The following is a 25,024-nucleotide window of genomic DNA, read 5'->3' as shown; positions in this document are numbered from 1 at the left end:
TTATGCCTACACCATCTTCATGATTGTGACTTAACCTGAGGACATCTCAATATATAATACAGGACATAGAATTTCGTTAGGTCATTTTTATTCAAATAAACTCACCTTGTGACCTAAATTTATTTGTAAAAGATATTTTTATATTAACTACCATTACTTAGCGACCCAGGCTATCCTTGGCAGAAGGAAAAATAATAAGAGAATAATAGAAATAATAGGCTTCAATAGTTTGTTTCACGACTACTGTCCATCTGTATATGCCACCACTGGTTATCACAGCTGCTAAAATAGGACATTCTGGTCGGCCCACACAGGACGCCAGCACTGCTCAGATTCATCAGACCCTGATGTGAATGCTGGTTCCACGTTCTTAAAAAACTTTAAAAAAGTTGTAGAAAACACAAATTGCTTATGTTGTTAAAAGGAACAATAAGCCCCAGAGTCACTTGCTAATAAGCCCCACCAACTTACATTACTATCTAACCTAACTGCTGCTTCAGCCTCCTCCAGGAGTGGGATTTTAGAGCAGTCTGGAATTTCCTGGTCAGCACTAGTGAGGTAATCAGCCTGATAAGACCCCCTGGCCTTCCCCAAAGGGAAGGTAATTTTTCCTGAAATAAAACACTCTTTTGACTTTCTTGTCTCACCTTCCCACCTATAAAAACTTTCCATTTTGTGCAATTCCTAGATGGGACGGTGGCCTGATTCATGAATCATGGAATAAAGCCAATACAGCTTACTCAGTTGAACTTCTTTTGTTTTTTGTTTTTTAACAATGTGGAATGTTCCTTAGGATAACCTCTCTAAAATGAGACTAATTTCCATGGAAATAATCTGGCAAGTCTTTCGTGGAATTCTAGTAGAGTTCTAATGGTGCAATAAAGGGCTGTATCGTTAAATGATTTACTGCTGTGTAGGTGGCAAGTTTTGAAGTGTTTTCTTAGACATAAAGGTATAGTTCTTTTTTTTTTGTTGGTTTGTTTGTTTTTTTTTTTTTTTTTTTTTTTTAGGTATAGTTCTTTTGGACTTAACAACAAAATGTTTATTTCGCACAGCTCGGTTCATTCACTGTGCACTCTTAAGACATGGAAAAACGTTTGAAAATTATTCAGGAAAACAGAATAAGGAATTATGGGGTTTGTTGGGAAAGATACAGAGAGTGTATTTTCAGAGGTTGCTTGAAAATATATAGGGGAGCTGATTAGGTGCAGGCAACGCAGAAAGAAAAGCCTGAGTTAGCAGCAGCCTTAGGTTATGTTCACTGTCCAGAAAGTTTGTGACCATGAGTCCCTAGGAAAAAACTGTATACTAAGCTGTAAGATTCTTAGGATTTCTCACTAAGGACAGCAATTGTAAATGCCATATATGTTTAAATCTTTATTTCCAAACTTAGATTCCTGGTTATATTAAAAACCTCAAGCAAATGCAAAAGGAAAAAAATAGACATTTTAATAACATTTTAGATACTACAGGTATTACATACTTATAGGGAACATGACTCAGCTCAATAGAACTGAATTTAGGAGCTACTCAGAGCTTTGGAGCTTTGTTGCATTGGTTTCAAACAGCTCTTAGGGAAAAGTGGGTATCTGTTGGCTGCTTCCTCAGGATTCACTTCCTCTTTTGTCCAAACATTTTCTATCACAGGACTCACCCTATTCCAGCACAAAGCAGCTGTGTGGTCTGCGTACCGATCCCACCCCCAGGTGAGTCCAGCAGAGAGCATCCTGCACTGACTGGCTCAGGGATGGGCATGTATCAGATTTCGACCAATGATATGTGACTTAATAAAGACTCCTCCTATGAAGTTTCCTTGCTCTCCTGGGAGAGCAAGGATCTGCTCTCAAACAAGGGGAGGCCCATTAATGCTACCAGAAGGGGTGCTAGCCTAAAACAGTCTAGCACCTGGAGTAAGACAGCTGTAGGGATCAGAGGGGAGTTGGTATCTTGACAGCATCACGAACCCATGAATCAAGACTCCCCTGAAGGCCTCAAATCAGTACAGTCTGTGGACAATTTGGTTGCATGAATCTATAAATACCTTACCTTTTTTTTTTTTTCCCTTTGCTGCTCCGCTTTGGTTCACACTTTCCATTATTTGCAACCAAAAGACTCTCAGCCAATGTAGGAGCTAATTTGGAACCCTGGAGGAAAGTACTGTGCTCAGGGGTCGGAGTTCTGGTTTAGTTCAACATCACACGTGTTTGTGTGATCTTAAGTGGGCTCTTTAACCAAAAACCTTTAATCCTCATTTGTAGATATGTATGTAGGTGTGTATATATCTATACATCCATCCGTATCCTCCAGAATGGTGAAATTCTTAAAAAAAAAAAAAAAAAACTGTCTTACTCATTCGATACTCTGTATCAAATAACTTTTTCTTCTTTTTTTTGGGGGGGGGCACGTCAAACTAAAGATTTTTAGATAAGTGAGTTAAATCCCACTGCAAAATTACTTTTTACAGTTTTCAGTTGTGTGTGTGTTTCTTTGGAGAGGTGTCAGGGAAAGACACATTTAAGATTAAGTTGTATCAACTGCTAGAAATCAGGTCAGGCTGAGAATTTCTCAAGTGTTTGCCATCATCTATTTGCCTAAGTTCCTTTGTGTGATGGGAGGAAAAAAAGAAAACGATCTTTTTTTTTTTTTCACCCTTCCCCACGGTAATGTCTAAACCCTGGGAGCATGGAGGCAGGAACAAACGGAAGCTAGAAACAGCTGTTTTCACAAAGATTCTCTGAGACTCGGTACCCATGCGGCCCTCCTTCAGAAACCAGTAACAGGCCACGCTATAGAAACGCTTACAATCTGAATATGATACAGTTTTAGCTCAATAAAGACATTGAGAACAGACTACCGTTTCGGCAACCGTGACAATCCTTCCGAAGCTCTAGAAGTTTTGAGGGAAAAGTCCCCCTTTTCCCCAGTCTCCCAGAGGCATCCACTGTCACTTGTCACTGAAGGCATGAGTCGCGGGTGGAAAGGGTCACCTTGAAGAAAATTCTCCAGCCTCCATGATCAGTAAGAAATCTGAAAGACAAGACAAGACCCCTGGTGAATTATTGCAAAACACCCGAGACGGACTCCCAGAATGACCGGAAGACTGTGAATGGGAGATGCAAATCCTGCATGAGACACGTTAGGCATGAACTAGAGAAATCGGAGTTCTTCTTGGTATGACGCCCTCTGTGTCCTCAAGCTAGGAGAACCCCCGGCAAACCCGGATACATATTATTTTAAAGAGCAATCCAATGGTCAAGTTTGCCAACAAATGTTTCAGACGATGTAAGCCTTTGTTAATGACGTCACGAAAAAATGTATTCTATGTAGTGCATAATTTTCTCTACAAGTTCTTCTTCTTTAGGATCCTGGTGTAACAGAAGATCGCCTTGATCGCAAATGAACGTGCTCCGGGGCTGTATAACTCGTTAACAAGTAGAAACGTACTTTTAAAATCTCCTTTGCCAAACTGTAATTATCTTCTGATCTTCCTAATATTTTCCCACTTCAAATAGTCCCAAAACTTAAACAGACAACAAAAACTTGAATCACCTACTAGAGTGGACAGTCCGGGCTCCACTCAGGTCCCCTAAGACTGCTTTAATAGTTTTGGGGGCCGCTCTCCTGGCTTCACATGCGTTTACTTCCAGAGGCTAGACCTGCACTCTTTTCCAGAATACTGTCTACCCGTGGGTTGGCTGGGTTTTGCCCTCACTTACACTGAGCTGGGAGCCTGCTGCCCCCAACCCAGGCAGCCCCTTCCTAAGAACTGCAGAAGACATTCTTCTATATAGAAAGGTCTGCAGAGACCCCAGGACTCAGGGGGGGAATATAACAAGGTCAGTCTCACGGAAAGGTGGAGTGCACGGTCACCATCTCAGTATGATTTTTATTTATTTTTACAGATTTTATGTATTTATTTGAGAGAGAGACACACACAGAGAAAGAGCATAAGCAGGGAAAGGAATAGCGGGAGAGAGACAAGCAGACTCCACGGTGAGTGCAGAACCAGACGTGGGGCTCGATCTCATGACCGTGAGATCATGACCTGAGCCAAAATCAAGAGTCAGACGCCTAACCGCCTGAGCCTACCAGAATGATTTGAGGAAAACCGAAGAAGCCTTTGCAAACTCAACGCCCTACACCCAGTTACTCCGGGAAAGAGGCACGGGGTGGCTCAGACCTTCATTCCCACCACCACCAGATCACCGCACTGAGTTTGGCTTGGGCTTCTGGATGTCCTAACTACTTCGCTGTGGTATTGAGGAGGAAGGTGAGCTCAGACTTGGCCAAATGTCTACCCGAAGAGCCCGACGTTTGGGAGATGCACAGGCTTACTGTTGGCACCTACCTGAGGCCGGACCACAGGCCAATGGGCCAGAACGGCCACTCTGATTGATCCAATGGTGCTTTCACTTGGCCTTTGAAGCAGTAAGCAAATGGGGCAAAGGCTATACAGGAGGTAGGACACAGATCAGTCACTGTGGCCACCAGGAGGCTCATCTGGAGTCTGGGGATCTCACCCTCCCAGAGGAAGGAGTCAGCAGGTCAGAGCAGCGCTGAACTGTGGGCTCACTCTCACCTTTTCTACCATTTCACTTTTGAAGGAACATCCTGAAGTCAAGAGTCTATTCTATAAAGTTTTCTATGTCCTAGTCAGACAATGGAGTAGTTTCTGCACTCATTTCTTGCTACGTCATTGAGCCTAACTGAAATTTCAGTGCAGCAGCCTCATTAAGGTACCATACACAGGTCTCTCATTTTTGAGTGAATATCCCACTTCAGAGCAACTTGGGTGGCAGCAGGGGTCGTTTACCTAGGGGGCCTGCCTAGAAGCCCCATCCTGTCCTTTGCATCATGTACAAGATGATCAGGAGAAATCAGATGACAAGGGCTGTGGTTAGGCTGCAGCTATCCTCAAACTCAAGTGAGATGCAGACCCAAGTATTTATGATCTCTCAGTTGGGGTTTTTCCAGATACAGATCCTGAGGCAGGAATTCAAGTGCAAGTAGTTTATTTAGGGGAAACCATTAAAGGGGGGGAGAAGTGTCACAAGAAAAGGAAGGCAGCCAATGAAAGGTGCACTATTAATGCGGCCACGGGACTGAATAACTGGAGAGACCCCAACTGAATTATCCCACCTGGATGAGGGGGTATTTGTAAACCCACCTTGTCAGTCACTGACTGAAGACCGCTCTCTGAGGGTGCTAAGTTCCTAGCATTTCCAACCTATCACTACACAGACAGGGTTCCAGAAAAAGCCCTCAAACCCAGAGAGGCCCATGTCAACAAGTGAAAGTCACTGGAGCACCCTGAAATTTTTTTTTTTTTTTAAGATTTTGTTTCTTTATTCATGAGAGGCAGAGAGAGAGAGAGAGAGAGAGAGAGAGAGAGAGAGGCAGAGACAGAGGCAGAGGGAGAAGCAGGCTCCATGCAGGGACCCCGACGTGGGACTGGATCTCGGCTCTCCAGGATCATGCCCTGGGCCAAAGGCAGTGCTAAACCGCTGAGCCACCCGGGCTGCCCACCTTGAAATAGTTTTGAGAGAACCGGAAAATGGCTGTCAAGGAACCTATGTATCTAGAAATTAAGTTAGAAGGGACATGAGATTGATGGGGGCCTTATATCCACAACGTACCTAGAAAGGATGGGCAGGGAAATTCAGTTCTCACAGAATTCCTAACACCTTAAACTGAAAAGAATGTCAGCTCATGGGTCTGATAATGGCTTTGCCATAAACTTACAAGTCAAATCTGCAGCGTCAAGCTTTTAATGAAAACATATTTAAAACACATACACAAAATACTATATGGTAGAAATAACATTATTTGTAATTCATAAATCTACGATGTTAAAATGTAGAGTTTTAAAGTAAGCTTGGATAAGGTAGCTTGTTACTTTTTTTTTTTTTTTTTTTTAAGTTTGAAAAAATGTAGAAGATGGATGCCTAGCTGGCGAAGTCGGTGGAGTATGGGACTCTTGAACTTGGGGTCATGGGTTCAAGCCCTATTTTGGGTATAGACATTACTAAAAAAAAAAAAAATGTATAAAAATGTAGAAGAAATAAGCAAAAAAAAAAAAAAAAAAAGGCTGAAGATCACTGTAGCTCACTGTTAGAGCATTTCTACAGTTAGCATTCTCAGTTGTCAGTTTGAAACCAGAAATGCACTTGAGCTGATTTAACCGGGAAAGGGTTATTAAAGGATATTCAGTAGCTCCGTAATTGTGAGACAGGCTGGAGAATAGGAGTCAGAAGTTACGTAGCCCTGCAGCATGTCCGGAACACACAGCGAAGCTGAAGCTGGGTCAGTTAGGATGCTGTGGACCCCGGTGCCGACCGAGCCTCAAGCTGAGGCCACCAGGAGCATCAGTAGTGTGGCTCCTTTGTGGACTCGCTCTTGCTGTGACAAGACTGCATTTGCTGTAGGTCCCAGTTCAAAGTCTGACAGTTAGAAGCAGAGCCTGGTGCTCTCCTCCTGAAAGACCAGGAAACAAGAGTACCTGATATACTGAGCTCTACCTCAGACCTTCTGACGTTGAATAGCCGAAAGCAATGATTAACATCCCTGACAAAGTGTGTTTAATTCAAATTACCACTTTTTGTTTCCAAAAAAACTCTCCGCTGATTTCCTTTATTCTACTGCATCATGACACGTCTGTGGGTTTTAGTTTCTGATGTGTATGTTAAAAGGCAGACAATTATTTATTTTCTATTATTTTTATGCATGAAAAATCCCATTACGTGAGTCATGCTCATAGGGGGTAATGACTTGGAAAACGTTTCTGCCATTCTGGACTAAAATGCCAACAACTGGAAAGAAGGAAGAAAAGAAGGCAGGCAGGCAGACAACACACATACTCCTGAAGTCTAATCTTTTGTGTTTTGTTATTCATGGTACAAATTATTAAATTCAGAAAAATGGAAGACTCATATCCCAAAGCTGGTCAAAATGGGCATTATGGTAATACCTAAGGCTTATCAGGATGATGAATTATCCCATTTTCCTGGTGGAAGTTGTGCAAACTTTATAAAGGACAATTTGTTCATATTGATATAAAAACTTTAGGGGATCCCTGGGTGGCTCAGCAGTTTAGTGCCTGCCTTCAGCCCAGGGAGTGATCCTGGAAGTCCCGGGATTGAGTCCTGGGATCAAGACCTGCATCGGGCTCCCTGCATGGAGCCTGCTTCTCCCTCTGTGTCTGCCTCTCTCTCTCTCTGCCTGCTTCTCCCCCCCCCCCCCTCTGTGTCTCTCATGAATAAAGAATAAAATCTTAAAAAAAAAAAACAACAACTTTAGAATCTCAGTTGTTCACACTGGAAAACAAAGGTCTGCAAACTTTCTGCAAACAGCCAGACAGTAAATATTTTAGGGCTTTGTGGGCCATATGGCCTCTGTCACAACAACTCTGCCACTGTCCCCCAAGAGCAGCCACAGACAATATATAAATTAGTAGGTGTGGCTGTGTTCCTATAAAACTTTATCTACAAAAACATTTGGTCTGAGAGCTACAGTTTGCCAACCACTGTGAGAAAAGTTGAATATTAATAATACAGATGATGCCTAATATAGAAGAAAAACCAGAATTAATGCAGCAGAGGAACTTGTTATTGAGTAAGTTTTTTTTAAAGTGTCCTAACCAGAAATCTGAAGAGTTACAAGTGCCCACATCTGGGCCATTAACCTTAAATGACCTTTTGTTTATACCATAGTTTTATTCCTTCACTGTCTTGGGCATTTTCCTTGGACAACAAGAAAACTGCAGTGTAGTACAGCGGAGACTGACGTCCCAGGTTCAAAAACTGGCTCTGTGATCGAGACAAAACCCAAAGACACTGGAACCATGGAACATGTTCACAGGAGACATGGAGCCTGAGAAGACTGGGTGCTTGATCAAGAACACTGAACGTTTCAGTAAAGGCTGAGCACGTACCACTCCTTGCCCTCCACCTTATCGTGAGGACAGGATGACGAGTCAGAAACACACACATGAAGTAAACAGTAATTTGGGCTGAAGAAACCCATGTTTTACTTAATTCCACTGTGGAGGAAATTCTGGGGGCAAGCTCAGAACTTAGGGGGGCTCTGTACCAGAGGCAGAGGGCCATGAGCAATAGTACTTAAGTTGCGTATACGTGCTCCAAAATCAAATACACTCCAATTTCTCAGGTACAGTACAGTTGATTTTCCAAATGACTTTCTTTAGTCAACATCCAGGAAGATAATAAATTAAGACATTGACTATCTCCATTAGTTTCTACTGCTGATATAATAATTACCACAAACCTAAAGGCTTAAACAACAAAGCTATTCACCGTTCTATAGGCCAGAAGTCTGGCATGGAGCGGACTGGACTAAAATCAAGGTGTTGGCAGAAGGTGCTCCTTTCTGGAGGCTCTGAGGGACAATCCCTGTCCTTCCCACCAGGCCTCCTGGCAGATCGCAGTCCCTAGCCTCTGTGGGACCAGGTCCCTGCTTTCCTGCTGGCTTAACTAAGGGCTGTTCCCAGCTAAAGACGACCTCATTCCTTGGATCATGGGCCCCTTTCTCCAACTTCATAACCATGAACAGTGGAACCAGTCCTTCTCACATACATCTCTCAGACCCACCCCTTCACCTCGTTCTTTCACTTTTAAGGACTCAAGTGAATAGAGTGGACCAACCTGGATAATCCAGGCGATTCACCCCATCTCAAGATCCTTAACCTTAGTCACATCTGAAGAGACATTTGTCATACAAAGTAACATTCTCATAGGTTCCAGAAATTAGGATGTGGACATCTTTGAGGTGGGATGGGGATGATTTTTTCTAACACAATACCATCTTTGCTTCTTCTAGTCTTCCCAGTGGTACTGATACCTCAAAAATGTCAGTCTGCCTGAGTGTATTCTTGGATATCAGTTCCTTCTGATCTTTAACAGAAGTCCACGTAAAGGGATGCCCGGGTGGCTCAGTGGTTGAGCTTCTGCCTTAGACTCAGGGCATGATCCCGGGGTCCTTGGATCAAGTCCCGCATTGGGCTTCCTGCAGGGAGCCTACTTCTCCCTCTGCCTATGTCTCTGCTTCTCTCTGTGTCTTTCATGAATAAACAAAATCTTTTTTAAAAAATTAAAGGTCTACATAAAAAGACAGACATATTTATGGACATGTGCTCATCTATACATAGACTCAAATCTTGTCTTGTAAGTAAAACAATTTATTACTATTGTCAACATTACTGATTTAGAATCCATAAGGCTCTGCTATGTGACCTGACCTGGTAAGAGAGTCACCGAGCTTCTGTGGGATTCAGTTTCCGTACCCACAAGATGAGAAATGTGGACTTGGAAACTCTGAAACTTCTTTCCATCTCAAAAATCTAGCTCCATGGTCTGAAAAAAAAGGAGGGAGTCTAGAGGTGGGAGAGTAATTATATTTTAGGTATAAAAACAAAAGAACAACAAACCAAAAAAAAAAAAAAACAAAAAAAAAAACAACAAACCTTTAAGAACTATTCAGAAATAATAAGAAAGCTCTGATTTTATTTTTTCCTACCCAAAACATATTTTAATGTAATTGCAGCACTTGCTTTCCATTAGTGGCTGAAGGTTATTCATGGTTAGCTTTTGTCAATGTAACTCATATATTTCACTCTACCACTCCATTTATCTTTCTGTACATTCTTACATTATTCATCCTTCATAGCCTAACTTCAGTATTTTCCCCCAAGGATACCAATACATTTTCTCTCTTCTTTTTTAAGATTTAATTTTTAAGTAATCTTTATATCCAACGTGGGACTCAAACTCACAACTCTGAGATCAAGCGTCACATGCTCTACAGACAGTCAGGTAGGCACTTCTAAATTGATCCCTCTTGCAATATAATGTCACAAGTCTAAATCAATCTATTTCTTCAGTGTGGACTACACTATTCAGCAATGAGTTTAGGCTAAAGTCCAGAGATCTAGTCAAAGTAAATTTTTTAATAGGAAAAGTATCTTTATTTTTTAAATTTAAATTCAATTTGCCAACACACAGTACAACATCCAGTGCTCAACCTATCAAGTGCCCGTCACCCAGTCATCCCATCCCCCCACCTCCCTCCCCTTTTGCAATCCTTTGTTTCCCAGAGTTAGGAGTCTCTCATGATTTGTCTCTTTATTTTCCCCCACTTTCCCTTATGGTCCCTTTCAGTATTTCTTATATTCCACATATGAGTAAAACCATGTAATTGTCTATCTCTGACTCATTTCACCCAGCATAATACCTTCCAGTTCCATTCACGTCGATATAAACGGTAGCTATTCATCTTTTCTGATAGCTGAGTAATATCCCATTGTGTGTTTGTGTGTGTATATATATATACTTTTTTCTTTAAAAGTAATTTGTCTTCAGGATTATTTTCCCACTTTGTTGTGCCAAAATCACCATGAAAAGGACAATATAATTTTACCTGTGTAATAATCCAAGCCACTAGACACTAAGCTTTAAATGCCAGCAAAAATAACAAAATACAAGTAAGTGCACTCAGCTTAAAATGATGTTTCTTAATTTGCTTTGTAATAGTGAAACACATTCATGATAATTTTTATTTAAAAGAGATCGAAAGGCTCAGGCCTGAGTGCTCCATCTGGATTAGACGTCCTCTTTACTTGTTATTTGAATAAAGCCACCCCATTCCGTACGAAATCAAGCATCCTCTTAGGGCAGACACAGAGGCTGAAGACCTGCCTGCCAAAAACCAAAACCAAAACCAAAACCAAAAAACCAACCTGGTGCTGAGGATGACCACAGGAGGAGAGAAGTAGACAGGGGCAGATTAACCGTATAGAAGGCCTAGATTCTCTGTGGAATAGTGACAGCCTGTTGCCCTACAGCACTGTTCTGTAGGATACAAATCAGTTCAGGTGATAATTAATAGGAGAGTGATGTTAGAATAACATGGAAGGCGAGCTGGTTTAATTTTTCTAGTACTTCCGGTCTTGTGCTACCAAGAAACAACAGTTGAATGTAAAGCAAGCAGCTGAGCACATGACTGCACTAGGCCTGGGGGAAGACAGTCCCCAGATGACATCTTCCGTCCCGTGGCAGGCACCCCATTCTTCCTTTGGCCCAGCTCAGCCCCGTGCTCCACTTTGATAGGGAGTAGTGTGCAGGTCTCTTAAATCTTTGTGCAAGAGCCGTAGCAGACAATCAAGCAGAGAGCCATCTCCGGCATCTCTACATTCGGTGCAAGGTCTGCAACTGCTTCTCTCCTCCTGCAACGGCTGATGAAATGTCCTGCTCTTGCTTCCGTCACTCGGCAGTATCAACTTTCCCGTGAACTCATTTTTCAGGCTACCTTCGACTCTTATTAAAGGTGACTAAGTAACGATAACTTTTCTGTTTTTTTGGGATTGTCCCTGTTAAGGATGCAGTTCAGTGGTTCCCACACTGAGCTTCCCATTAGTCCCCTGGGGAGCTTCTGAGATGTCCAGCCTCTCTCCTGATACCATTTAATTCAGAACATCTGGGGGTGGGGACCAGAGCATCAGTTTTCTAAGACCTCCAAGAGATTTCAAAGAGAGAAAAGTCAGAGAACTACTCTAGGTCAGTTCAGGCTTTGAGTGGTCCCTTCCAGATCTATTTTTTCCCTTCAGCTGTTATTTTAACTGAGCTATTTTTTTAAATGTAGTATTTACAGGAATGTACACAGCACCTGTAGCTAAAATGTTTGTATCACTGTGAGGGTTTCCAAAATAAAAATAATGTAAAAGATGAATGGAAGTATATATATTTTATGTGTACTGCAATCCAAGTATTTTATAAAATACTTATAAAAGTATTTTATTGATAATTTATAATAATATGCATTACCTTTATAAAGTGAACCAGTGGACCTCCTGAGATAGACTGGCTTTTCAGACCTTTAAGGTAAAATGAATGTCATTTTTTTTTTTTTTAAGATTTATTTACTTATTCACAGAAGATACAGAGAGAGGCAGAGGCACAGGCAGAGGGAGAAGCAGGCTCCATGTGGGAAACCCGATGCAGGGCTCCATCCCAGGACTTGGGGTCACGACCGGACCAAATGCAGAAGCTCAACTGCTAAGCCACCCAGGTGTCCCAAGTCAATACCATTTTAAGTGTAACCAGTATGTTCTATGGCCTCCCCACGAGCTGGTGAGCTACATGTGTTACATGCACAGTTCTACACATTGGCCCCATCTATTTTTTTTTTTTCTAAGATTTTATTTATTTATGAGAGACCGAGAGAGGCAGAGACATACGTAGAGGGAGAGGCAGGCTCCACGCAGGGAGCCCGATGTGGGACTCAATCCCGGGACTCCAGGATCATGCCCTGGGCTGAAGGCAGATGCTCAACTGCTGAGCCACCCAGGCGTCCTCCCATCTACTTTTATCAACAAGCAGTCTGGTCTTCCTTCTCCTGGGTCTCCCTCCTCTTGCCATCCTAATTGGCCAACCACTATCACTATGCAGCCCATGATGTGCTGTCTGCCCCACTGCCTTTCTTAACCACGATCTCTGAATCATATTTCTTGTGCTTTCCATTCCTACTGCTGTGAACCAGAAACTCACACCTGCATTCTTGCTAGCCCTCTTATCCCCAGTTCCTACTACCACTAAATATTTAATGTCAGATTAATTTTCCTGAAGTGCATTTGTACTTTCTCAAGCCTCAAATTTTTTTTTTTAAAGATTTTATTTATTCATTCACGAGACACACAGAAAAAGGCAGAGACACAGGCAGAGGGAGAAGCAGGCTCCCTGTGGGGAGCCCGATGCGGGACTCAATCCCAGGACCCCAGGATTATTACTTGAGCTGAAGGCAGACGCTCAACCATGGAGCCCCCCAGGGGTTCCTCAAGTCCTTATGCTTATGCCACTCCTAAAACCATCCAAGATTCTAACACATATGCCTCTTGCCCTTCCTTTAGCACTTAAAATGTGTAAACATCCAATTTGACCAATTAGGAAAAAAGCCGTGAACAGAGTATTGTAGGGGAATAAGCTCTGGGACTGGGAGAAAGGTTATTACCTGGGCTGTAATGTCCTTTGGTAATCCTAACTAACATTTACTAAGTGCTTATTATATGCCAAACTTTAAGCAAAATTACTATTGGTCCCTCAACAATTTGATGAGGTATCAATATTTTCATTTTACAGTTGGGGAAACTGAGGCAAGAGGGTTAAGTAATCCCTCAGAATCCAAATCTAGACAGGCTTGCTAGTTCCGGAGTTAGTGTTCTTATTCATGACTCTATCCTTCTTTCTTTCTTCTTTTCTTTTCTTTTCTTTTCTTTTCTTTTCTTTTCTTTTCTTTTCTTTTCTTCTTTTCTTTCTTTCTTTTCTTTTCTTTTCTTTTCTTTTTAAGATTTTATTTATTTATTCATGAGAGAGACAGAGAGAGAGGCAGAGACACAAGCAGAGGGAGAAGCAGGCTCCATGCAGGGAGCCCGACGTGGGACTGGATCCCAGGTCTCCAGGATCATACCCTGGGCTGAAGGTGGCGCTAAACCACTGAGCCACCAGGGCTGCCCTCTATCCTGCTTTTCAATTACCAAGTCAGTTGTATTTCTTCTTTCCATCCCTTAACAAATGGGAGTTTAAAATGACTACCTTAATACCTTAAAAGACAAAAATCAAAATAATGAAAAACATTTTGGAATTTATACTGTTAAATGAGCTAATATTCCCACATCAACTATCTTTCCCTATAATTTGGCCTATTGTTTTTCCATTAATAACTGTTTCACATTTATAATTAAAGTTCTGTACTTATTCAGGAATTTCCTTGGAAGGAGAGACCATGATTTATGTCCTTTTCTGACTTGGAAAACCCTAGAAAAAGCTATTCAGTACATATTGCTAACTGGTTGACACAACTGGTTGACACTTTTGGAACTCGTAGGAATGGAAATCAATAAAAAAAAAAAAAATGAAAGTCCGTATTATATTAGGGCTAAAAGTAGTATTTTCCATGGGCCATTCATAGGAAAGCACAAATTCAGTCTCCCCAGACCCTAGTAGGAGTCTGATTCTTCAGCTTAACCAAAGAACACAGGATACAAAGGGATGAAGTAGGTCCTGCTTCTCAGGACATTAAGATCCTCCTAAGCAGTACATCCAGAGGCCATATTATGTACACTGATTTCTACTGAGAGGAATTCCCAGAATGTTAAAGGTCTAGGGATTCTCCTTTCTAGCTTTTCTGTCCTGTTCTTGATAAATCTTGACTGTCTTTCTAGATACTGGCAACTGGATGACTAATGAGGGGGAGGCTTGCAATCGGGCTGGGAGACAGATACCATATGAGGCTAGTCTTTAATGAACTCAATATGAAAGCAAAACTTTTCTCCTTAGGGTTTAGATTCAGAACTAATGGGATCAAAGCAGTATCTATTCTAGCATCCGCTGGGTGACTCTTTCACAGTAATAGAGGTCCGTGTAAATGAGTAGCACTTTGAGACGTTTGGACTGAAACTAAAGGCCTCACTGTGCCCCCTAGTTTTTTAGTTGTCAGATGCTTACGTCCTCTCCCTCTGTTACAACTTAATTTTCCTATGTGAGGTGTTGAACTCTCCATGTCCACGCACCCCCAAGGTTATGTGTATGGGACTCATTTTTTTGTCTAACTGGACTTTTATCTAGAGGCTTTCTCTCAGCACCTGTGATCCTCTGGGACTGCAGGAAACATAGCAGCTTTAAGACTTGCGTAAAAAAAATTTCAAACCAGAGATTTTGTGATGCTCCATAAACACTACACATCTGCTATTTATCTGGCAGGTTAGTTTAATGGAAACTACACAAGGTCATACACTTGGGATGTATTCCTGATAAAATTAGTTCCTTAAGTTTACATATATAACGTCAATAGACGCTTTGAAACATAAAGCAGTCTAAGGGATGAAAAACTACACGGACTATTATTCATCTTAAAAACATTGCACAGGGGATCCCCGAGTGGCTCGGGTTTAGTGCCGCCTGCAGCCCAGGGTGTGACCCGCAGTCCCGGGATCGAGTCCCACCTCCGGCTCCTGGGATGGAGCCTGCTTCTCCCTCTGCCTGTGTCTCTTCCTCGCTCTCTCTCTCATGAATGAATGAATAAAGTCTTAAAAAAAAATAAAAACATTGCACATTATTTCTTTAAGACTCCTTACTGGGATGCCCGGGGGACTCAGCAGATGTCTGCCTGCCTCTGGCCCAGGTCGTAACCGAGGTCCTGGGATCGAGTCCTGCATCAGGCTCCCTGCATGGAGCCTGCTTCTCCCTCTGCCTGTGTCTCTGCCTCTCTCTCTCTCTCTCTGGGTCTCTATCATGAATAAATAACTAAAATCTTAAAAAAAAAAAAAAAAGAAAAGAAAAGAAAAGAAACGGCCGACCCTGCAGGCTACTTCAAACCTACCGTTCCTCACCTAAGAGACCAGAAGCCGAACTAATAACCATAAAAAGGATCCTGTAAACCCCAAGGCTCCCGCCGCTATTCTGCACGGGGACCCTCTTCTAAGTCACCCGAGGGCGGGCCAAGTGGGACGGGCGAGGTCTCCCCGGGGCACGCGGGCGAACCCAGGTGGGCCAAGGCTACCCCTGCAAGGACACCCACGTGACCCGGCCCAGCGGCTCCCCCGAGCAGCCGCGCATGCGTGCTGGGGCCCCGGGCTCTGGAGGCGGCCCCGCGGCCTCTCCCGGGAGCAGCCGCGCATGCGTGCTGGGGCCCCGGGCGCTGGAGGCGGCCCCGCGGCCTCTCCCGGGAGCAGCCGCGCATGCGTGCTGGGGCCCCGAGCCTCTCCCGGGAGCAGCCGCGCATGCGTGCTGGGCCCCGTGCGCTGGAGGCGGCCCCGCGGCTGCGCCCTCGCCACCGCTTCACTTCCGCAGCATCACCTCCCGGCCCGTGGGGGCGACCCCCAAGGGTCGTTCCGCCTCCCCGCACCCGCGCTTCACAGCAACACGCATCTCTCCCCCTCCTTGGCGTGAAAACAGCCGGCTTCGCGTCCTCCGCCAGGGACTTCTCCCTCGTTGCTGCCCTAGGACCCTCGCTCTCCCACCGACTCCTCCCTACCCCGCCTTCGGGAAGCCGCCTCCTTCCTTCCTTCCGCCCGCCGCTCGCTTTGGTCGCCGGCCGGAAACGCGGCGGAGGCCCGCTGCGCACGCGCACTAAGCCCCCCCCCCCTCCCGCGTGGTCGGCCGCGCTCCTTCCGGTTCCGGCGCGCGCAGGCCCCGGCGCGGTCAGTCTCGCGATAGCTGGTGGGCGGGAGGCGCGGCCGGGGCCTGGCGGGCCTTTCCCGCTGCGGCGTCGCCCGGGTGGCTGTGCGGCGCGGCGCGGCGGCCCGAGCATCATGACGTCCGCCCTGGAGAACTACATCAACCGTATCCTGGGGCCCGGCTGCCGCGGGCGGGGGCGGGGGCGGCGGGCGGGGCGCTCGGGCCTGGGACCTGCCGCGCGGCGCCTTTTCATAGTAACCTGACCCCCCCCCCTCCCCGCCAACAGCCGTGATGCGCGCGGGCCCCGGGGCCGCGGGAGGCCTGCGCTCGGCCGGGGGGGGCTGCGGCGCGAGCACGCCCGATGCGCCCGGGGGGTTCCCGTGCGGCGCTGCCCGCGGTTTGGGTTTTGCTTCCGGAGGCGGCGGGGCGGCCCCAGGCGGCGGTCCCCGGGGCGAGGGCGGGGCCGGCCCCCTCCTCCCGCCGCTCCCGGGTCTGGGCCCCGCAGCCCCCCGCAGCCCCCGGCCGGCGGCTGCCCGGTGTTGGTCTCCGTCCTCCGAGCGCGCTTTCCTTGACTCGGTTTCCCAGGAACCGTGGCAGTGATCACTTCCGATGGAAGGATGATCGTGGTAAGTCCCGAGGCGCTCTGTCTGTCCCCGCAAGCTCTCGGGTCGTACGTCCGCAGGGCAGGCTCCTGGCCGCCGCGGCCCGGCACCGCGGGGTCTCCGCCGCGGCCCTGTTCCCATCCAGCCCGTAGACAGGAGCCCGCCCGCCGACCCGCGCTTTCCACCCAGAAACGTGGGCTGCGAGGCGCCTGCTGCACCTGCTGCACCTGCGCGGCTTCCAGGAGCCAATCAGTGCAGCTGCGCGGCCCCCAGGAGCCAATCAATGCACCTGCGCGGCCTCCAGGAGCCTAATGCACCTGCACGGCCTCCAGGAGCCGAGGCATCTGCATGGCCTCCAGGAGTCGAGGCATCTGTGCGGTCTCCAGGAGCCCAATGCACCTGCGCGGCCTCCAGGACCCGAGGCACCTGCACGGCCTTCAGGAGCCGAGGCATCTGCAAGGCCTCCAGGAGCCCGCCGCACCTGTACGGCCTCCAGGAGCCTGCTGCACCTGCACGGCCTCCAGGAGCCGAGGCACCTGCACGGCCTTCAGGAGCCGAGGCATCTGCACGGCCTCCAGGAGCCGAGGCATCTGTGCGGTCTCCAGGAGCCCAATGCACCTGCGCGGCCTCCAGGAGCCTGCTGCACCTGCACGGCCTCCAGGACCCGAGGCACCTGCACGGCCTTCAGGAGCCGAGGCATCTGCACGGCCTCCAGGAGCCCAATGCACCTGCACGGCCTCCAGGAGCCCGCTGCACCTGTACGGCCTCCAGGAGCCCGCTGCACCTGTACGGCCTCCAGGAGCCTGCTGCACCTGCACGGCCTCCAGGAGTTGAGGCATCTGCACGGCTTCCAGGAGCCGAGGCACCTGCACGGCCTTCAGGAGCCGAGGCATCTGCACGGCCTCCAGAAGCCGAGGCATCTGTGCGGCCTCCAGGAGCCGAGGCACCTGCGCAGCCTCCGGGAGCCGGGATGAATTGGAGATCCTACCCTCACCTCACCGCTGCCGGCCTGGTGTTCCGGCATCTGCCCGTGTTTCATGCTCCTCTTCCCCTCCCGTTGTCTTGTTTCCTTCCCCAACCAGGCTGACATTCACTACAGGAATCATAGAGATTTTTTTTTTTTTTTTTAGATTTTGAGTCTGCCTCTTAGAAACTTCTTTATGATTTCGATACGACGTGTATGCAGTAAGGGACGGTTAAGACTTGTATGGTGTTAACGTACTTTCAGTACCTGCAGGTTGTATGACCTGTTTTCTGCAGGACAAATTATGGTCCGCTTTTTTTAAAGATTTTATTTATTTACTCATGAGAGGCACAGAGAGAGAGAGAGAGAGAGAGGCAGAGACACAGAGGGAGAAGCAGGCTCCATGCAGGGAGCCCGACGTGGGACTTGATCCCGGCACCCCGGGGTCATGCCCTGGGCTGAAGGCGGCGCTAAACTGCTGAGCCCCCCGGGCTGCCCTCAAAAAAGTTAAAGCTGTTATATTTTCTCTGTTTTCTAACTGCATCTAATTCATATGTTTTAATCTCTTACTTTCCTTTTCTGCAGTTTTTTTTTTAATCCTTGTGATTTTTATTAGTGGGTCCATGACTATTATTAAAGTGTTAGCCTTAACCATTTATTTAAATAAGTCATGGGGCAGCCCGGGTGTCTCCGTGGTTTAGCGCCCCCTTCGCCCAGGGCCTGATCCTGGAGACCCCGGATCGAGTCCCCGGTCGGGCTCCCTGCGTGGAGCCTGCTTCTCTCTCTGCCTGTGTCTCTCTCTCTCTCCCTCTCTCTCTGTGTTTCTCATGAATAAATAAAATCTTTAAAAAAAATAAATATAAGTCATGTACCAGGCACTTTACAGGTATTAATATCTATGATACAACTCTGAAGAATTATCCTTGAATTCGAGGTTAGGAACCAGGTTTAGAAAAAGTGAGTCCCTTTCCTAGAGCCACCTGGATAATAACTGGCAGGACCAAACTGGGATTTAAATCCAGCTTGACTCCAAGGCTGAGGCTAGTTGCCTTGCTCCCTTCTTAATCAAGAGAACAGTCTTTTCCCTTAAGGCACCTTAGTGTGTTTTGTCAAATAAGGACAGTTTGAAACGTTTTTATCTCAACTCTTCAAGGCATCTATTATACTAATAAACATTTGCAAATAGAAATAGTTTTTTACTTGGTGAAAATCTCAAATTTGAATTTTCCTATTTTTAACAGAATAGATCATAACTTTGAGAATTACTTTAATTTTATAGAAAGAAAAATATTTTAAAAGAGCATTTTGAGTACCAAAGTTCAGTAGTCCTGTATGTTATTGACACATGGCTTACGAGTAAAATGACATCAAGAGGCTGCGACCAGATGTGTTAACAACTACACCGACTTATCATATTGACTTTACATATTTTGATTTTCAAAACATGAAACGTTTAATAAGTGAGCTTGAGAGAATTAACCAACCAAAACTAACACGGTTGATATTTCTTTAGAAACTTGAAGAGAATCTGAGCTACTGTGTTGTGCTAGACCCATACCTTCCTTTATTCAGAACAAAGATCTCCCATAAAATTTCCTCTGAATATTTCCTTCAAGTTCTGGTTCTAATAATTACAATCCTATTTGTATCTACCTTACTGGATTTGGGGAAAATTAAGTAAGTAAATACATGGTTTCTGTGTTGAGAGTAGGCTGCGGGGAGTCCTGAGTAGAACCAGGAATATTGGCTAGAAGGCTACTGCAAAAATGCCAGCAAGGGATGATGTTGGGTTGGACTCGATTCTGGGTAGTAGGACCAAGGGAGAAACGGTCATGTTGCGAGGCTCATAGAACACTGGCCGCTAGTAAGTCCTCATTAGGTGTGAGCTGTTACTACCAGTTGAAGTCTGAAAGTTTGCATATACTTAATGGGACTGATGTGAATTTCTGAAGAACGATGAAATTCGTTTGTTTGTTCATAGGAGTGTAATGTGGTTCAGTGGTCTGGCCCTGAAGCTAGCCATTTCTGGCTTTGCTACTTTATACTCCTGAAATCTTGAGAGATTATGTAACCTCTGTGGGCCTTAATTTTTCTCCTCTGAAGTGAGAGTAACTAGTATGTGCCTCAAAGGATAAAAATTTGAGATAATGTGTGCGGTGCATTTAATAGCACGCGGTCTAGTGCTAGTGTGCAGCGTGAAGGGATACTGTTACGTTGCTATGGCTGGTATGTAGGCCTCCCACCTTCACATATTTACATGGTTTTCCTTAAATCTCATCTGTTTTAGTCTTTGTCTGAAGTTAGCTCCTGGACTATGTGGACTTTTATGCTACTTCCTTACACTGGGATATAGGTGTCCTCTGTAACTGAACAGTTCTGTCCACTAGTCAGATGTGTGGTGGGCTTTTTTTCCCCGTCTTAAAAAACCAAGAGGTAAGTTTTGTGTCCCTGGATACTGTTGGTTATAAAGAGGTATTCTATTTTACGGTGGATTTATATTTAAAAGAAGTACTTCTAAAATAATAAATTAATTAAAAATACAAATACTCTGTTGGTACAGCTGGGCACTACAAAATTTTTATGTCCTTGAATTTACACATTGAGGTAAACCAGAAGGTTTGTCTTTTTCTCCTGAATGTTTTCTTTACAGGGAACACTGAAAGGGTTTGACCAGACCATTAATTTGATTTTGGATGAAAGCCATGAACGAGTGTTCAGCTCTTCACAGGGAGTAGAACAAGTGGTGCTAGGGTTATACATCGTAAGAGGTGACAATGTGTAAGTAAAATATATCTTTTTTTTTTTTTTTAAGGCAGGTTAAATATATTAGAGGTATATACTGTTTACTATATGGAAAAGAGGTCTTTATCTACTTAGAGGCTTCTTAAAATGTTCTTCCAAAATACCCCCTGATTTTAGAGGAATGCAAAGACACTTCTAGGGTCCAAGGCTAGGGTTTGAGGATGCCTTCAAAATCTCTTGTGTGAACAATTCTAAATAATTCATGTTCAGTGCATTGAATTTATAAATATCCATTATTAAGTTCTTAGTGTAATTGGAACACTTAAGATGCCCCATGTTTATGGTGTAGCCTCAGTGAACGTGACATACCAATTATGGCAGTTTGAGAAGATACACTTAAGTGGTAGCAATTTAAGAGAAGTCTGCAACAGCAGAGAGTACTACTGTCCGTTAGAACTCGTGGTGATGATGGAAATGTCTATCTGCGTTGTCCACTCTGGTAAGGTACTAGCCACATGTGGCTATTGAGTACTAAACTGGTATGACTAAGAAATTAAATTTTATTTAATTTAATTACTTTTAATAGTCCCATGTGGCTAGTGTAGTTGGATTAGAAGCTTGTTGAATCAATTTTCTAGGGAGCATAGAATTCAAACATAGCTGGAAGGAAGCAAAAGATATATTACACATCTCGTATTATTATTATTATTATTATTTAAGATTTTATTTATTTATTCACGAGAGACACAGAGACAGAGAGAGGCAGAGACACAGGCAGAGGGAGAAGCAGGCTCCATGCAGGGAGCCCGATGTGGGACTCGATCCCGGGTCTCCAGGATCACACCCTGGGCCGAAGGCGGCGCTAAACCGCTGAGCCACCAGGGCTGCCCATCTCATATTATTTTGGAAGACAAATAGGATATAGAAAATGAGAGAATATTTTATTCATTTAAATTATTTATCTTAAAATCACCTTTAGATGGATAAATTATTTGATGATTAATCAAAAAATCGGGGGTTTATAAAAGGTGAATTTTAGGTGTTAAAAAGTGAGCTGAAAACACACACACACACACACACACACACACACACACACGAAAGGCAAAGCATTTAATGGGGACCAGGTCCCCTGACCAGAATAATAATGATTATATTGGGGCTCTGCCTAATAATTGATTTTTTAAAAATATTTATTTATTTAAGAGAGCTTGAGAGCACACAGAGAGGGAGAAGCAGACTCCCCGCTGAGCAGGGAGCCCGATGTAGGACTCCATCCCAGGCCTCTGGGATCATGACCTGGCAGAAGGCAGGTGCTTAACTGAGTCACGCAGGCACCCCCACACACCCCACACACTAATTGATTTTAAGAAGCCTTCTCCTGCTTTGATAAGAAAGAAAGAAAGAAAAGAAAAGGAAAAGAAAAGGAAAAGGAAAAGGAAGAAAGAAGAAACCTTTTTGTTTTTGAGCTTCAATTTAAAAAATTGTAAACTTTGTTATGAATTCAATGGTGTGCTGGAGCCAGCTTGACTGGCTCAAGGAAGCTAATTGTTATATTTTCAGGAATTTTGCAAGCCAATTAATTCATGCTTGTTGGTGTAGCTTGAAACTGACCATGTGGGAGTATTTGCACTACAGATAGGAGTAAACACTGCAGAGCTGCCTCCCCGTTTTCCTTTGGAGAGCTAGTTTTAAAACGTGTACCAGCACCTTACTGTCTTCCATAAGGATTTTAAATGTTACTAAATTTTTTAAGGTGGAATTGAGATCTTTGATGGGTGCTTTATATTAAGAAAAGATCATATATTTTCCCAGCGCTTGGTATTTCTATTAGAGAGCTGAAGGCTTTATATAGTTTAAAGCAAAATTGGGCAAATTCTCTATTACAAGTTTTCATCTATAGAGCCAAACTAATTTAAACAACCACTTTCTTATGGAATAATGTTTCATAATGATCTGGATATAACAATGACTATCCAGCTGGAGAGCCATGGCTTGGTACCTAACATAGTCTTAATGAGGTTAATGTTAGGTAGTGTTGAATCAAGGAAAGATTTGCTGGCTTTAAACCTAGCCAGTCACATTGAAAAACCATCTGTTAGGGCACCTGAGTACTCATTGTTATTATTTTCTTGTACTTTTTGGTGTTGGGTTTAAATGGAATGAACTGAGAAATCCTAAAAGGGAAACTAATGGATGTTATATATAAATACTGTACTATATTATATATATAATTATTATATATAAATATATAATAATATAATATATAATATATATAATGGATGCTATATATAAATACTATATAAATATAAATAAAGTTACTCAACTAGTGGACAGTCCATGTTCGTATCTAGTACTGCTTTTGTGTGGTTTTTTTTTTTTGCTTTTGTGATCAACCCCAACACAGTAACACAGTTCCTGGATTGAGATGAAATTACAGGATTGGAAGCTGTGGGGTTATCTATCTGATATGTGTGTTTTTCCTTTAGAGACTCCTGATAGAATCACACTGTATGCAATCTGTCCTTTACATCAGCTCTTAGAATGTTGCCTTCGAATTACGTCTTGAAGTAATTTGTGACTTAAATCACATTCACTGCTTCATAAAAGTGATACTTGCTTTCGCCTTAAGTAGTTTTTACTGTGTCCTTTCAGTTTTATTTAGAAATGCATTTTTTTAACTGATTTTTTTTCTCCTTAAATAACTACAGTGCAGTCATTGGAGAAATTGATGAAGAGACAGATTCTGCGCTTGATTTGGGGAATATTCGAGCAGAACCTCTAAACTCTGTAGCACACTGAGGAAGAATTACATACATTGGACATCTGTAAATCTTTGTATAGAAACTGATTATTCTGAGGATGATGTATGGAATTTTTATGAATGTAATTTTGGACTTTTGACTTCATATTGATTCATTGTAATATGATATGTAAATTAAAATATTTCTACATTTCCTTGAAAAACATTTTTTTCCCCTAAACCCTAGGTTTGGTAGCTTGGTTTTATTTTTCTCTTAAATAGTATGAAAATCTCTACTCTTTTACTTTGAAAACTTCTAGAAAAAATATTTCATATTTTAATATTTATGGAAAACTAGTTAAGAAGAGAAATTTGTGTGCTATGTAAGTCAAGCATTCAAATACCGTCAATAGTGCAGGATACACGTGTTTTCTGATTTTTAAGAAAGTCTTAAGGAAGGTAAGTCTTGTAAATTGAACCATCCCCATTAATCACACTGCCCTGGTGGTTGGTTGCTATCCAGCACCTTAGGAATGTAAGTACAAATATGTTTGGTTGAGAAAAGGAAAAATGCTAACAAAGTTGAATATTATCTGAAAAAATGGATTCCATATAGTCTTAAAAGCCACCTTAGCTTTTAATCTCAAAAAATGGGGAATTTCTAGTATTAAAGGAGTTTTTTGTTGTTGTTTATAAATATGAGTAAGTAAATCTTGTTTTTATTAAGGCAGTGCCTGCTGTTATTGTCAGCAACTTCACATGACCCCTTAGTTTCATAAACCTGTTCTCAAAAGAAATAAACATGGTTTCCCAGAGCAATAATCAAGAAGAATGGGTTCATCACTTGAGTGAATCAATTAAGTGGATAATGTCCCTCATCTACAAGTAGGCTGTTTTCTAAAACCCCTTGTACAGTTGTTTGGACTTTTTAAAGAATCCATAGAAACCATGGTAAAAATAATGTTGAGATATCCAGACTAGTCCTCAGAAATTCTCATCAACTCAGTGGGGGCCAAAGTGTGTAACTTTGTGGTGAGTAGAAAATAGAAGGATATTTTGCAATCTTGTAATTCAAGCAAAATTTAAATAGTTTTTTCTTTTTTTCTTTATGAAAGTGTTTGGCAATAGGGGTTGGCAGGCTTTTTTGTAAAAAATGCAGATAGTATATATTTTAAGCTTTGAGGGCCATATGGTCTCTGTCACAGCTACTCAACTCTGTTGTTCTGCTATGAAAACAAGCATAGATAATACATAAATGAATAGTTGTGGCGGTGTTCCAATAAACTTCATTTATAATAACAGGTGGCGGGCTGGATTTGGCCTGTAGGCCATGGTTGGCTGACCTTTGGCCTAAAAGTAATACAAGCTCAGTAAGAAAAGATGAGGGCTAATTTGTATGGAATTTGGAAAAGGCTTCTGGAGTAGACCCTTTCAGAGTTTAGAGGTAGATTTCATTCATATTTTTAAATATTTAAAACTCTATTAGATATGATAGTTTTTTTGGTTCACAAATAAAACATTTTCCAGAGGAAAATTCCTTCATAGAAACAAGACTTGTAAGGAGAGAACTGTTGAGAGAATTTTCTTCACTGGTCACCAGGCACCATCACCTAGCATAACCTGGTTAGTGTTCTGATGTTCAGGCCTGCCCCTGGATTAGACGAAGTTTACTTAGTGTTGGAGACCATAAATATTTGGGTTCTGTAGTATAAGGTTTTATAATCAGTAATAAAATGAAAATAATGCAAGGTGAATAAAGCAAACAGGCAATTTAGTCAGGGACTATAAACCAAGT

General features: G+C 43.5%; 1 protein-coding gene and 1 long non-coding RNA gene across 3 annotated transcripts in view; one reads left to right on the top strand and one right to left on the bottom strand.

Moving 5' to 3' along the window:
• The window catches only part of LOC140608583 (uncharacterized), a 1,020,376-nt gene that overhangs the window by 6,553 nt on the left and 988,799 nt on the right, over positions 1-25,024 (bottom strand). For both annotated transcript variants that reach the window (XR_012010566.1, XR_012010565.1), the window contains exon 2: positions 2,855-3,027. This is a non-coding gene — a long non-coding RNA (uncharacterized lncRNA). The remainder of the gene's footprint in view (positions 1-2,854; positions 3,028-25,024) is intronic.
• LSM8 (LSM8 homolog, U6 small nuclear RNA associated) lies at positions 16,202-23,453 on the top strand. The gene is made up of 4 exons (XM_072783315.1): positions 16,202-16,346; positions 16,767-16,807; positions 20,398-20,525; positions 23,198-23,453. Exons 1-4 carry the CDS (start codon positions 16,316-16,318, stop codon positions 23,286-23,288), a joined length of 291 nt encoding a protein of 96 aa, XP_072639416.1. The 5' UTR covers positions 16,202-16,315; the 3' UTR covers positions 23,289-23,453.

The sequence above is a fragment of the Canis lupus genome, chromosome 18 (genome assembly GCF_048164855.1).
Source record: "Canis lupus baileyi chromosome 18, mCanLup2.hap1, whole genome shotgun sequence".
Taxonomy (NCBI): domain Eukaryota; kingdom Metazoa; phylum Chordata; class Mammalia; order Carnivora; family Canidae; genus Canis; species Canis lupus.
The sequence above is the reverse complement of the archived record's forward strand: the minus strand, read 5'-3'. Positions and strand labels throughout refer to the sequence as shown.